Source organism: Pleurodeles waltl, chromosome 7, assembly GCF_031143425.1.
Source record: "Pleurodeles waltl isolate 20211129_DDA chromosome 7, aPleWal1.hap1.20221129, whole genome shotgun sequence".
NCBI lineage: Eukaryota > Metazoa > Chordata > Amphibia > Caudata > Salamandridae > Pleurodeles > Pleurodeles waltl.
Genome location: NC_090446.1, coordinates 545,689,303 through 545,704,950, shown reverse-complemented (window position 1 = coordinate 545,704,950; position 15,648 = coordinate 545,689,303). Strand labels below are relative to the sequence as shown.

The following is a 15,648-nucleotide window of genomic DNA, read 5'->3' as shown; positions in this document are numbered from 1 at the left end:
AACAGATCAAGGTGCCATTTCCACCTCGTATGTAAGTTACTCTACGTGGAGCAAGTACACTTGTCCTTGTGCCCCTGGTCAGAGCAGTACACAACAAATGACCTGTACTGAGCCACATGACGCCTCCTTTGGGCAGGTCACTGACACTGCACTGCCACATTCCATAAAAACATGTATGCATCTCACAAATTTTCAGGGACAGTGAAGTGTACAGAACACTGTGTCACACAAGAGCCCCAACACATCCACATCACACATAATTTAACTGACACCCGCCCATTGAGCCCATGCCATGGACTGTCATCAGATTGAAGACACATATGTATGGAACCACGCATATCATCCACATTGCAGCACAATGGAAGGTCAATCTGAACCACAATATATTGTGGGACAAATATCCCAAGCTCACAATGGAAACAATACCTGCAAAACAGGGATGGGAGCATCAGGAGCATTCCTGGAAAGACGCTGACCTGGGACACATATCACTTTGCACATGGTCCAAAACACTATTTGCACAGGAACTGGCCTTTCATGTATTTCTGGGACCAGCAGTAGTGGAGTACAGTGACATGCCCATCTGCCAAATCTGGAAGTGCAAGTCAGGAAAGCAAAATCAACAGCAACAGCATCGGCCTTACATGAGGATGAAGTAGCTGGAAGGTACATACATCAAAATGGACACATGGTCAGTCAAATGTAAAGGTAAAGGAAGGTAGCACAATTGAACACCCTCTATGTGTGGTCAAACAAAACTGTAGTTTCCACACATGAAACAAATGTATAGTTCATATCAGAGGGGGCAACTCTAACACAATACTTCTGACATTGGCCAACACAAGATGACATACTTACCATAGCAAACAGAAAACAATGCAATGACACACCAATTGGACCACCAACCACATATTCATACATTGAAAATACATCTAACCTTGTACTGGGTAACACCAGCGCTGCCCCCAAAGTCATATATTGCTAACCGCAGCAAATGGTCAGCGATCAGGGTGAACACACACACACCTGTAGGCATACAGCACAAATTACTCAGTAACAACAAAAAGGTAGAAAAGTAATGGCAGCACAAATGTGTACCCAAAACCAACAACTTGGATTTAGTCATAGGAATTGCTGAAGAGCAAAGACCATTGCCAGTCCAAATTGCAGTCCATGCGAATGAGAGTGCCCAAGATTGACTTTAATCACTGCCAGGGATCTTACACAGGAAGGGACATCAAGTGGGCATGCAGGCACTTCAGGGAACATGCTTGGGTGGGCTGTGGTCAGATTTGGGATGGATGGGTTTGGGTTTGTCCTGGGTGGGCTATTTCTTCAGGGGGGCTTCTTCTTTGGGGAGGGGTATGAGTGCTTGCAGAGGGGAGGTGTGAAAGGGGATGTCTTGTATGTGGGAGGGATGAGTTGGGATATGGGTGGGGGCCTCTTAGGTTTAGAAGGGATTGGAGGTCACAGGAAAAAAGGCAAGATCAAAAAGAAAACCTTTCTTGGGAAAATGGGTTGGGTCATCAGAAGGGATTGAGGTTTTGGAGGTTGAGGGACTGGTAGTCTTGCCTTTGGGTGTTGATGTTTTGGTCTGTGAGTGTGTGAGGTGTGATTGAGTTTTGGTGGTCCACCTGTTGCATGTGTGGGTGTTTGCGTGTCTTGAGGGCTGTGAGGTAGAGGTGCTGGGTGATGTGGGAGTGGTGGATATATGTGCAATACCACTGACCTGATCAGTGAACTGCTCTACCTCCCGTGGTTCCACCTTGCAAGTAGAACCCTCACTCCCCTGAAGTCCTGACCCCTGTCATGAGTTCGAGGCCCTCCTCCACCTGGAGGCTTCTGCCTGCGCCTCATCCCTGGTGTCTAGTGGGAGAGCTCTGCTTTCCTACTAGGCTGCCTCTCTCCTCCTTTTCTCCACTCCTCTCTCTGTGCGCTCCGTGTGTGTCTGCCCCCGTGCACATGCTGCTGTGTCCTTTTTGCTCTCTTCTGCACTTTTTCTGCCTTTCCCTCCACTCTCTCTCTCACTCCCGCCCTCTTGCCTCTCTCTCTCCCCGCCGCTGCTGCCCCTGCGGCCCGCACCCCTCCGCTCCCTGACACTGCTCTCCTGCTGCTGCTGCCCCCGCGGGCCGCCCCCTTTTTTCGCACCGTTTTCACCCTCACTCCCTCCTCCCAGCTGTCCTCTCCTCCCCGCTCCCTACTTAATGGTGCCCAGCGCCGGAAACCTTGGCTCTCATCCCCCCACCGCCGCCACGCACATCTTCGTTAGGACGGCGCCACCCTCCGCACCCTCAACACCGGCTGCTCTCCCGTCTGCCTTCAAGCTTCCCCGCAGAACACCCACGGACCATTCTCCTGCCGGCACTGTACCTTCACCAGCCTCCACACCAACGACCTCCTCACCAAGGCAGGACGCAACCATTGAAGATGTATCCTTCTCAACAGCTGCTCCATCCACAAACATGCAGTAGAACTATGGAATCTTATCGACTCCCCAGATGTCGCCTTCCTGACCGAGACCTGAATGAACCCCTCCTCAGCACCTGACATCACCATAGCCATCCTCGACCGCTACAAGATCACCCGCATGGACCGCTCCAACAAACCAGGAGGAGGCATCGCCATCATCAACAAGAACACCCTCAGGATCACGACCAGCACTGAAGACACCCCCAGCACCGCTGAACACGTACACTTCCAGATCCACACCAACCCAAACACCACCCTCTGAGGGACCCTCGTCTACAGGCCCCCGTCAGCAGTTCAGCGACTCCATCACCGACGTCATCAGCACGCATGCTCTTGCATCCACTGACTACATACTCCTTGGGCACTTAAACTTCCACCTCGAGAACACCAGCGACAACAACACCACCACCCTGCTTGACAATGGCTCCAGCCTCAAACAGCTCGTCACAGCACCGACCCACTCTGCGGGACACAGACTCGATCCTATCTTCTCTGCCACCAAACACGTCTCCTTCAGCCACACCACTAAACTCCACTGAACAGATGTATGTATGTATGTATGTATGTATGTATGGAGGTATTTGTAGAGCGCATTCCGGCCCGGGGGCATCGAAGCGCTGACTAAGGGAGGGCAGCAATGTCAGTGAAAGGGAAATAGACAATTATCGAGGAAACAGCCAGGTCTTGACCCGTTTCCTAAAGATCAGATAGTTATGCTCTTTTCTAAGCTCCAACGGAAGAGAATTCCAAGTCCTCGCAGCCGCTATAGTGAAGGCTTTATCCCCCCACTTCACCTTCTTAGTGCGGGGAACCTGGATGAGAAAGGTATTGGCCGATCGCAGCAACCGTGTAGGTCGGTGCCAATAAAGTTTAGTAGTAAGATACTTGGGCTCAATCCCATGCACGGCTTTATGGGAAATACAGAGAGCCTTAAAGGATATCCTTTGGGCTATGGGAAGCCAATGAAGATTTCTAAGGCTTTCCTTAGCAGAGGCAGATCGTGGCAGATTCAGTATTAGTCTAGCAGATGTATTCTGTATCAGCTGCAGTTTTTTAAGAGATTTTTTATCCAGGTTAAGCAAGAGGGCATTACCATAGTCCAGTCTGGACCCGACCAACGCCAAAGTGGCCGTAACTCTCCATTCTTTAGATAGAAAGGGGAAAATTTTCTTCAGCTTCCTCAACGTCCACAAGCAAGTTTTTGTGGTCAGATTGACTTGCGGTTGGAAAGACAAATGATCGTCGAAAAGAAATCCTAGATTTCTGGATGTGGAACCCGGTAGGGGCAAAGTGCCACACTCTTTAGGCCACCAACTAGGGGACCATAGTGCCTTACCTGTCCCAAAACAGAGAACTTCTGTCTTATCACAGTTCAATTTAAGCCAATTGGCCTTCATCCAACTGCTTACTGCCGACATACAGGTGTTAAACTGAGCCGCGACTATCTCCCCATCTTTGTTGATAGGAATAATAATCTGCGTGTCGTCTGCGTATAAGGTGGGGGTGAAGCCAAAAGAACATATAAGTTCTGGCAGAGGGGCCACATACACATTAAACAAAGTGGGGCTAAGTGAGGACCCCTGAGGGACCCCACAGGGCAGAAGGTAGGCCGGGGACCTGAAGTCTCCACAGCTTACGGTAGACCACCTGTCAGTGAGGAAGGACTCGAGAAGCTCCGGAGCCTGGTCCCTAATCCACACATGATGTAGACGTTCTAACAGGATGTGGGGGGCAATGGTATCAAACGCCGCAGAAAGGTCTAATAGGACCAGAACAACACCCTGTCCCTCATCAACCAACCTCCAAATATTATCTGATGAGGAGATGAGGGCAGATTCCGTGCTATGGGAGTTCCGAAATCCATGTTGAGACATATCGAAACCCTCTGAAACTGACAGAAAATTGACCAGTTCTTTGTTGATAAATTTCTCAAATATTTTAGCCAGCAAGGGAAGCAGAGCTATAGGACGAAGATTGGTTAAATCATCATATTTCCCCGTTTCCTTCTTTTTTAGAGGAATAATAGTAGTTTCCTTCCAAGCAGATGGATAAATGCAGGAAGTAAGAACTTCTTGGAAGACGGGGACTAGCGCAGATGCTGTCAGTTCTGGGACCAGTTGCAAAATGGCCAGCGGGCATGGGTCTAGTGGCGATCCCGATTTGCATTCACGGAGCAGCTTACCGAGCATATCTTGGGATGGCATGTTGAACTTGGACAGTAGCCTCCCGTTCCTAAGTGCGGCTGGGCATGGACCAGGAAGGAGCCCGGCCGGGGTGTTGGGTGGAGAGGAGGACCCTGAGTCTTTGCTAAGGTAAAGCTAGAATGGATGTTTAGAATTTAGCTTTCAAAGAAATCTGCAACTTTATTGCAAAAATCTTGAGAGTTGTACAGCTTAGGCGCACAAGGCGGAGTGGTAAGGACATTGATAACTCTAAACAACTCTCTAGAGGAATTAGCTGCATTCCTAATTTTAAGCGTAAAATATTCTGATTTAGCTTTAAGACAAGCCTCCTTGTAACAGTTTAAGGCAGTTTTTAAATCAGATTTCTCGCTGTGGTCCGGCTTAAGTCCCTAGCGCCGCTCCTGTTGCCTGTATTTCCTCTGAAATGTTTTAAGGTCCTTGGAAAACCAAGGTTGACTAGGTTTTTTCCCCAGGCGTGGTACATGTACCTTCTGAGGGGCTAAAGAGTTAATCGCCGCAGTAATTCCCTGATTAAAATGAGCCAATGGCGGTAATACGGACTACTTGGGATCGTTCCAGCTGTTGTTTAGTGTTGTTTCCAGGGGTTTTTCCTTGATACTTTTCCATTGTCTAATAAGTTTGTTCGAGGGTGTACGTGTAGGGAAAAACCGTGTATTTGCAAAGTGAAAAGTCAAAAGAGAGTGATCCGTCCATGCAACCGGGATCATTGTAAGTTGTATATCCACCTCAGGACGAGTAAAGATTCCATCAAGGGTGTGGCCAGCTACATGAGTGGCCGAGCCTTCCTTTAGAATCCAATCTAAGGAAACCATCAGATTGAGGAATTCCGTAACCAGCCAGTTACTACTGTCGTCGAAATGAATGTTAAAATCCCTCAATATAATTGCCTTTGGTGCCATGACAAGCGGTTCCAGCAGGTCTGTGCACTCAGAGAGAAATTTAGAGAGGGGGCCAGGAGAGTGATATACTAAGAGCCCTTCTGCGACTAAAGAATAGCCATTGAAAAGTTTAAAGACCATCATTTCACATACCTCCGAAGGAGTGCTCCCACCAGTCCAAATACAGGTGAGATCCGACCTACAAATGATGGCCAATCCCCCCCCTCTGCCCATTGGTCTATCAGCTCTGTAATACGAATAGCCTGCAGGGGAGGCCTCAATGAAGTCCGGGTCCGAGTCAGGTCTAGCCCAAGTTTCAGTAATAAAAAGGCAATCAATATCAGTGGAAGTAATAAGTTCACTAATTTCCAACTTATGCTTGGGAAGGGATCTGGCATTAATAAGAGCAAAAGATCCCCTTACCCTGTTGTCCCCAGTGCCCCCGTCCTTCGTATGATTGGTCTTGTTCCCCGCCTCCCTCAGAGCACTATGCTCCTCCACTGTTAGAGGTTTCGGCACAGACCAGTTACAACGTGTACATTTCCAGGAGGTCGGATTCCACGGTATAAACTTATGAGGACAGGGACTATCTGCCCAGCTACAGATGTCTAATGGGGTAAGCGGTCCTTTTTTAGTCCAAAATGTAAGGTTCCTGGACCTCTGGCCCGTACTGGCACGGACGGGCGCAGACGGGCGGCGCGCCCGCAGCGCAAGTCCGCTGTGCGCCCGTGTTCTAACTGGCATTAAATCCCCTCAGCCAGAACCGGAAGTGGGCTCTAACAGGTCCAAACTTCCTACCTGGTCCGAGACCAAAAACTGGACCCCTCTGGTTTTAAAACCCCCAAAAATGAACAGCCCCCGAGCAGCCCCCAAAAGTAGCAAAAAATGCCAAATCACAGTCGGCGAGAACGGAGAAAAGTGCCTGTGTGCAAAGTAAGTTAAAACTTTAAATTAACAGAGTTGACCAAGTTTTAGAGTTAAAAATATGCGAGTTTAAAATGAAGATATACACGGACAGAAATGCGCTCACCTAGTCTGAGCGGCCGTGTTCTAGCTGGCATTAAATCCCCTCAGCCACAAACAACTAGAGCGCTGCCCCCAACCGGAAGTGAACTACCGGTAAACTGGAAGTGGGCTCTAACAAGCCCAAACTTCCTACCGGGTCTAAGGCCAAAAACTGGACCCCTCAGGTTTTAAAACCCCCAAAAATTAACAGCCCCCGAGCAGCCCCCACAAGTAGCAAAAAATGCCAAATCACAGTCGGCGAGAACGGAGAGAAGTGCCTGTGCGCGAAGTAAGTTAAAACTTTAAATTAACAGAGTTGACAAAGTTTTAGAGTTAAAAATATGCAAGTTTAAAATGAATATATAGACAGACAGAAATGCGCTCACCTAGTGATCACCGCTGTATCCACTTCTCCTTCAAGAAACCCACAACACACCATCACCCTCAACGGATTCCCCACCGCAGATGGAACAAGGTCACTGATGAACAACTAATCATTACCCTCTCCTGGAGCCCACCGATTGACGCCACCGACACTGACACAGCTGCCCGCAACTTCAGGCAATGGATCGACACCTGTGCCAACACCCTCGCCTGATAAAAAATTGCTCCAACAGATGAACCAACAGAAAGGACTTCTGGTTTACCGCCGACCTCCACGAATCCAAGCAGACATGCTGAAAACTCAAAAAGAAGCAGCGCCAAGATCAGACTCTGGACAACCACACAGCCTTCAAAAACACCATCAGCAGACACCACCAAATCATCCGTACTGCCAAGAAAACTGTCTTTAAAGAACGCATCAACAACAATGCACACTGCCACAAGGAGCTCTTCAACCTAGGGAAGAAACTCTCCATCCCGAGCTCCAATGCCAATGACATCCCGCCATCACAAGACCTCTGCAACTCCCTAACCTCCTACTTCCAACGCAAGATTGCAGACATCCAGGACAGCTTCAGCACTCAGCTCCCCCCAGCAACCACCAACACCACAGACCCACCACCAACCAGCCTCCTGCTCTCCTGGACCCCCGTCAATGACAACAACACCATCGAAATCATGAACACCATCCACTCCGGCTCACAATCCGACCCCTGCCCTAACCACATCCTCAACTAAGCAAGCTTCATCATCGCACCCGAACTCCAGAAGATCATCAACAGCTCCTTCGAGTCCACCACCTTCCCAAAAAGCTGGAAACACGCTGAGATCCACGCCCTCCTCAAAAAACCAAAGGACCTCAAGAACTTCCGGCCTATCTCCCTGCTCCCCTTCCCTGCAAAAGTCATCGAGAAGGCTGTCAACCGACAACTGACCAGCTTTCTCATGGAGAAACGCACTCTGGACCCTTCCCAATCTGGATTCTGAGCAACCACAGCACCAAAACTGCCCTAACTACTATCAACAACAACATCAGAACCATACGGGACAACAGCAAAACCACAGCCCTCATCCTCCTGGGCCTCTCAGCCGCATTCAGCACAGTCTACCACCACACCCTACGCACACGCCTCAGCAATGCAAGAATCCATGACAGAGCCCTCGACTGGGTCCCCTCCTTTCTCACTGGCAGAACTGAGAGAGTCCACCTCCCTCCTTTCCGCTCTGAAGCCACCAGAATCATCTGCGGTGTAACCAAGGGATTGTCCCTCAGCCCGACCCTCTTCAACATCTACATGGCTCCTCTCCCTAACATTGCATGATCGCACAACCTCAACATCATCTCATACACTGTTGACACCCAGCTGATCCGCTCCTTCACCAAGGACTCTGCCAAAACTATCCTCCACGAAGGAATGAAGGTCATCGCTGAATGGATGAAGAACAGCTGCCTCAAACTCAATTCCGACAAGACACATGTCCTCATCTTTGGATCCACCCCTTCCGCATGGGATGACTCCTGGTGGCCTGACACTGATCCGCTCCGAATCCCACCAACCACGCATGCAACCTAGGATTCACCCTGGACTCCTCACTATCCATGACCCAGCAAGTCAACGCCATCTCCGCCTCCTGCTTCAACATCCTCCGCATGCTCCAAAAGATCTACAAATGGATCCCCACGGAAACCTGAAGAACAGTCACACAAGCTCTCATAAGCAGCAGACTGAACTACAGCAATGCCCTCTATGCAGCAACCATGGCTAAACTCCAGAAAAGGCTGCAACGCATTCAGAACGCCTCCACACACCTCATCCTGGACATCCTCCACCACTGCCACATCACAGGCCACCTGAGAGTCCTGCACTGGCTCCCCATCAACAGGAGAATCACCTTCAAACTCCTCACCCACGCTCACAAAACACTGCACAACACCGGACCAGAATACCTCAACAGACTGCTCTCCTTCTACACCGACACAACAGCTCTGCTCCTTCGACCTCGCCCTCACAACCATCCCACGCATCTGCAGAACTACAACCAGCGGCAGATCTTTTTTGCACCTTCCCACCAAGACGTAGAACACTCTTCCCACCCACCTTCGCCAGACCAAGGACCTCCTTACCTTCAGGAGACTTCTCAAGACCAGGCTGTTCAAGCAGTAGCAGTGCCTCAGCCCCTCTCCTCCCCCCTCAGCGCCTTGAGACCCTCACGGGTGAGTAGTACACTTTACAAACCCCCTGATTGATTTATGTGTGAATGTTGGGGTGGTGTCAGGGGTCTGGTGGATGTAGTGGATGTGTCTGTGTGTGTTGGGGTGGTGTCTGAGGGTATGGTGTCTGAGGTGTGTGGGTCTGTGGGTTGTGAGGCATTGTCTAGGTAGTGGTGGGCATGTCTGGGTATTGTGGTGGTGTCTGGGTGTATGGCATCTGAAGTGTGTGGATCTGTAGGTTGTGAGTTGTCTGGGTGTAATGGTCGGTATGGTGGATGTGTCACTGGCTGTTGTGGTGGTGTCTGGGTATGGTGTTTTTGGGGTGTGGGTCGGTGGGGGTGTCTGTGGGAATGGTGGCTGTTGTGGTGTGTGTGGGTGGCTGTTGAGTGCTTGTGTATGAGCGTTTCTTGTGGAGCTTGTGTTTATGCTGGAGGTGAGGTGCCTGGGCCAAAGGAGATGCCCACCTTCTTGGGTGAGCGGGCATGGCCAACTGGGTTTGGAGCAACCGGGAGGGTAGTGATGGAACTGGAGGTGGCGGAAAAGGATGGTACAGGGGCAGGTCCTGATTTAATCCACTTTGACACATTGCCCCGAGGATGTTCTCATGGAAGGTTTGAGCCTTGGGAGACTGAAACGTCAACCTTATACTCTTCATGACGCAATTCATTGCATGAGCTGTTAGAGTCCATTAGGAGCGATTTCTGATTGTTTGAAAGACTGCATATAGGACTCAAAACTTTTGTGGTTCAAGAGTCAAGAGTGTTGGTGCTCCCCTTTTGTCCCTTGAATGTAAAGGGATTAGGGACTAGAGGGGTCACCAGTGTGTTTGTATAAAAACACTAAAAGTTCTCTATGTTGCTTTGCTACATTGATGAATATATTATTAGTGAATATATAAAAAGTCTTCATTTTGACAGAAACGAATTACATGCTGTTTGAAGATTTATTCATTTATGGAATTTGAATAATGGTTAATTATGCCATTAATACTGCTTATATTGCTGAAATATTTGTAGGCAAACGATTCCTCCATGAACATTGAGTGCTTTATAGTTAGATTACCCAGTTCGGTGTGAATATTAGGTTACCTTGTTTATTTGTAACATTCCTGTCTGTGGCACCACATGAAATGTAACCCCATCACATATGTCCAATTCCAAACACATGTTGTCATGCACTCATATGTGAGGGAATATAGAAATCATCTCATGAAGTTAGGTGGACCATGCATGAAACAGCAATGAAAATGATTTGCCAAAAGAGAAAGGAACACATGCTAACATATAGGGACAAGGAATGATGGAAACAGTGATGTCACACAAATCATGTAAATGGACATTCCCCACTTACCAAGGGAACATATTGCTCTGTATCTGCACCTAAAGAGCAATGTATGCTCAGTCACATGTAATGTGGCCACATTGACATGACAGACAGCAGTGAGGCATCAGCACTCTTGACACACTGAAGACAAGTAGCCTCTGGGGACATATGTCATCATACTCACATGCGCAGAAACATGGCTGAGGACAGTGATCAGTCATGTTATTTTGTTTGGGCTGTCACACTGAAGAGTAGTGGACTGTTGTGTACAAATTACACACACAATAAACAGCATGACCTGATTGATCACTGTACACAGCCACATGTTGGCCCTGGAGAGTAAATTGGTTGTAGACTGTACTTGGTTATGTCCTAGATCCCTGGCCTAATAGGCAAGGCACATTAACATGCACCATCTTGCATACCTACACAAACAGTTACTCATCTTGTGTGTCACACATGGCCTATTTCCAATCTTCAGTGGGAGATGGCAGAACCGAATACATCAGCTTGGCAATGTGACAGGCAGGAATATACCCTGGACTCAACCCCTTGTGGCTGCTGTGCTCCCATCAAACACCCATCAAGCACAGGGTAGGCCACAGCCAGAATTCAGGACATTAGGAATTCAGGCTTTGATGTGCGCTCCGCCCACATTGGGAGGACAGTCCCAACGGGTACCTCTGTGATCTTCCGGGCCAAGCATCTCAGGTCCTCCCACCTCTTTCGACAGTGGGAGCTCCGCTTGCTCTGAACCCTCAGGGTCTGCACCATCAGGGCGATTGCTATTCAGATCCCCTTCTTCTGATGGGTGTTGGCCTGTATGGATGCAAGACACAAATCAAAAGGTTACAAGCACAAGTTTTTGCTCAAATTAATTTTTCAGAAACACCAAGCACAAATCTTGAACTTCACACCACAAGTGTAAAGTACACATGCTCATGAGTATAGGGACATGACTACACACTTTTGGAGTTATCTGCACACCAACTCATTAATCTGCTTATTGCCTACACTGACTAAGCAAGTCTACTGACATCAGGTAATCCACACCCAACAAACATGTACTGTAATGCGAGCCACAATGAAACACTACACACCATTGTTGCTTCTGAAGGGTAAACTCCTTGGGCCTGTCTGGACCAACACATTTACACTCTGCAAGATCGACTCACTTCATACAGTCCCTACTGGAAACTACCATAATACAGACTTCACCCTTACATTTGAGTGACAATGAAAGGGCTGGCATGGTGGGCACAGAAAGCCTCTTCCCTGGGCATGTGTAGACATGTGGCCTACCAAATGGTGGGTTTCTTTGGTATGTACCTATACCACAGCACACACCTTGGACCATATGTGGCAAACCTACAGAGATGGTATCCAACATATGTTTGGTCTAATAACTGCTATGTAACCAATCTACTGGGTCACATATCATGGCTTGCCTAGAATGTACACACTATCTGCATTGTGGGTTTGTCAATTGTGCAATACGCCTATGCTGGACAAATATGACTTATGTGAAGGTGACAACAGAGCTGTGGGAGTAAGGGACATGTCATGAGTCAAAGACACCCATAGACTGTGATGCAAATTGCACATATGGACTAGTTCAGGGACTTTCCTCACTACCCATTCCTAATCTAGTCAATGGAATGAGGCATTCCGGGCAGGTCCTGCCACAAAAGCCTCATATTGGTCATATGACAGGATGTGCGTGTCTACAGGGAGTGGGCACAGTGCCACAGTTGCATAGCAACGGTGACTCTCCCTCAGCCTGACCTAGGTCCCATTCTGGGAGATACATTTGGCAGGTCCTGGTCTCTGCAGGCTGAGCATAGAGAACCTACATGACAGTCACATTTCCATCACCTACATGCATGTGGCCATCAGCAATGTGGCTTGTGGCTTGCATGGCAACCTGAAGGGCACAGTGAGTCATGATATGCCTTCCAAACAACAGTTTGGTAAGGCCAGATGTGTGGTGAAAGATATGTGGCACAATACACATTCCTTACAAGATCCTCAAAGGACTCAAACAAGATGCATACATAGCTCATGCTGTCATGCACCTGCATGTTGTCTGACATTTACAACAACCATATCCAAAGAAATGTCATTGTATGGCAGTAACATCTCCTATGCATCCAACACAACGAGGTTGTAGGGCCTCAAAACACATCACACAACACAATGTGAATACCCAAAACATATAGTACTGCTCTGTAATACCTGCACCATGTACATCCCATTGATGTCACACAAACCATGACAACAGGCACACAAGAAGCCTAACTGGCACTCAGGGGCACATTGTAGCCCGTGAGGAGGGAAAGGATGGTGTTGAACAGAGTCAATTGTGCCTATGAGATTCTTACCTGCTCATCTGGAAAGCCATAGAGCTGACCATATATGGAAAGGACCTCATCCACAAGCTTCTCCAGTCCTCTGGAGAGAAGGTAGGGGCCCGTTCACCTGCTGGCTGTGGCATGATTGCTCTCAGTTTGTGGCACAGCAGCTGAAGTGGTGGAGGTGCTCATGACAGCAGTGTCAGGAGTCAAGTGACTGATTTTGTAAAACGTGGCATACACATGTGCCATGTATGCGATCATCGACGGCCCAAGCTATTGGCCCAGGATCACCACAGGCAACAACTTTAGCTCAAGGCTGTGTCTGTTACTGGGTGTAATGTATTACAAATCTCAAATGCTTTGTCAGATGATTTTGTTGGTATACATCATGTATGTTGGTCTAGACACAGTGACTGATGCTCCCACTCATGTACTTTCACAAATAGGTACCCTGTGCGGGGGAGGGTGCGGCAAGCTCAGTGTACCATCCATTGCCAGACCTTCAAATCATGGAGGAACGCCACATAATTCAACTGTACTGTCTGAACAGGCAAACAGTAGTGGATTTATGCTGTCAGTTGGAGCCAGATCTGATGCCTGAAAAGACAAATCCAACATGCATACCACCCACTGTGAGACTCATAACAGCATTGCACTTCCTGGCCACAGGGTCCTTCCAAAATACAGTGGCCATATCTGGTGGTTTGTCTCAAACCCTGTTCAGTCCAGTACTAAGAGATTCCATGTCAGCAATGTTGAAACACATTGACAGCTATATCAAGTTCCCCCGACATGAGGATTTAGCCAATGTGAAGGCTGACTTCTATGGTTTGGCCCGCCTCCCGCATGTGGTGGGGGCCATTGACGGCACACATGTTGCCTTGGTGCCACCGCAGGCCACTGAACAAGTCTGTTACAACAGGAAAAACTTCCATTCTATCAACGTGCAAGTTGTCTGTCTATCTGATCTCTACATATAAAACGTCTGTGCCGGTTTCACTGGATCAGACAATTCCTTCATAATGCTGAACAGCACCATACCCCAGATAATGTCACACCTGCAACCAGAGAGGGCCTGGCTGGTTGGTAAGTCACATCTGTCCTGACTGTGTGTGAGCAATGACAGGTGCTACAATCATGAAGTGAGTGACTCATTGTAGCACTTATGTCCCATTCCTAAATAGGATACTTAGCATATCCAAACCGTCCTTTGTTATTGATGCCACTGAGGAATCCAACTATGCCAGGGGAAGTCTGCTTCAATGAGGCCCATGTAAGAACAGGGCAGGCAGTGGAGTGGGCCTTGGGCTCCTGAAGGCCAGATTTCACTATCTGGACAGGACTGGTGGAACCCCTCTCTACTCACCCGGGAAAGTGTGTCAAATCACTGTGGCATGCTGCATACTCCACAACATTGCCCTTTGGAGGAATATCCCTTACATCCAAGAGGAGGGGGAACCTGCAGTGCCACAGGGTGAGAACCCTGAAATGCCAAATGAAGATGATAGTGGTGAAGAGGAAGCAGCTGACTTGCAACAAGGTCTCATTGACAGCTTCTTCTCATGAGTGTATGTCATGTGATGTAATGAGTTTGACTGTACAATATACTGTAGTTGTGAGAATGTGTGGAGTTGATTCTTTGAAATAGTTAGGGAGCTGATACTCAGCCAAAATCAGCCAAAATATGTTTGATGAGATTGCTTTTGACACATCCCCATCTTGATAATGTCACTTTGTTTGTGTCAGATTTATTGCAATATACTTTGTTTTCCAGATGCTTGCCATGTGACTTGTGTCATATGTATGGTTTCATGCCTATACCCCTTGTTTTGTTCTTTGTTCAGGTACCTTCACCATGACATCTTCATGTGGACATTTCAGAGCTGTGACATTGGCAGGTATGTTATGCTTTTCTGACAGACGAAGTAGACATGGATTGTTCCAGGGAATGTAGGTCACAGAGTTTGGGTCTAAGGGACCTGTGCACAGTGATAAGATGGATGTTTATGAGACTCCATTGGACTTGTTTGTTGGTCCTGATGTATTGTTTGTCATTATGTGGTCAGAAAATGTGTAGTCATAGGCCACAATCATGTCAGTTACACTTCACATTGGATAAACACTCTTTTTGTCCTTTTTGACCTGCATATATCGGTTAATGTTTCATCATTGTAGGCCAAAGTGCCTGTGCCAAATTACTGATATATGTTTGTGTCATACCACCCGATAAATGAGCAGTGGATTGTAATGAACCTGTAATCAGACACTGCTGTACTGCCATCTGTCTGAGTATTACATTATATGCTGTTAGATTACGTTGGTGTGGTAGGTGATATGGTTACAGCTGATGACATCAACTACTTTCATATGGGCCTATTCTACAGGACAATATCTGACAAATCCCTTCCTTCAATGATCTGAAGGTCTGTAACTGTAAATATGTTCATTTACTCAGTATGATTCAATCATTTATGATTTGCAATGTTTCAGACAGATTGACAGCCTCTTTGCTGAACAATGTAATACAATTTCTTCTTTGACAAGAAACTTGTATGTCTGTGTTTGTGTGGAATGGTTGTATTCCTGAGCTGGACACTGTGTACATGCAACATAACCCATCTTGAACAAGTACTTTGGATCATCATCATATGGCTCACATGGTCTGACATATCTACATGGCTGTTAGAAATGGGGTCTTTGGTTGGCAGTCAGGTTACCCCATGTCCAAGCAAGGACCCTCACTCTAGTCAGGGCAAAGGAAAAAAACACCTGGTTAATCCCCACTCACCCCCTTGGTATCTTGTCAAGAGCAGGCAGGC

General features: G+C 47.8%; 1 protein-coding gene across 1 annotated transcript in view; it reads right to left on the bottom strand.

Annotated features, from left to right (window-relative positions):
* Positions 1-15,648, bottom strand: part of LOC138246919 (vomeronasal type-2 receptor 26-like) — a 410,539-nt gene that overhangs the window by 272,866 nt on the left and 122,025 nt on the right. The window contains exons 4-5 of the mRNA XM_069201665.1: positions 11,157-11,294; positions 938-1,026 (exon numbers count right to left, since the gene is read on the bottom strand). Coding sequence (XP_069057766.1) covers positions 938-1,026; positions 11,157-11,294 — 227 coding nt within the window. The remainder of the gene's footprint in view (positions 1-937; positions 1,027-11,156; positions 11,295-15,648) is intronic.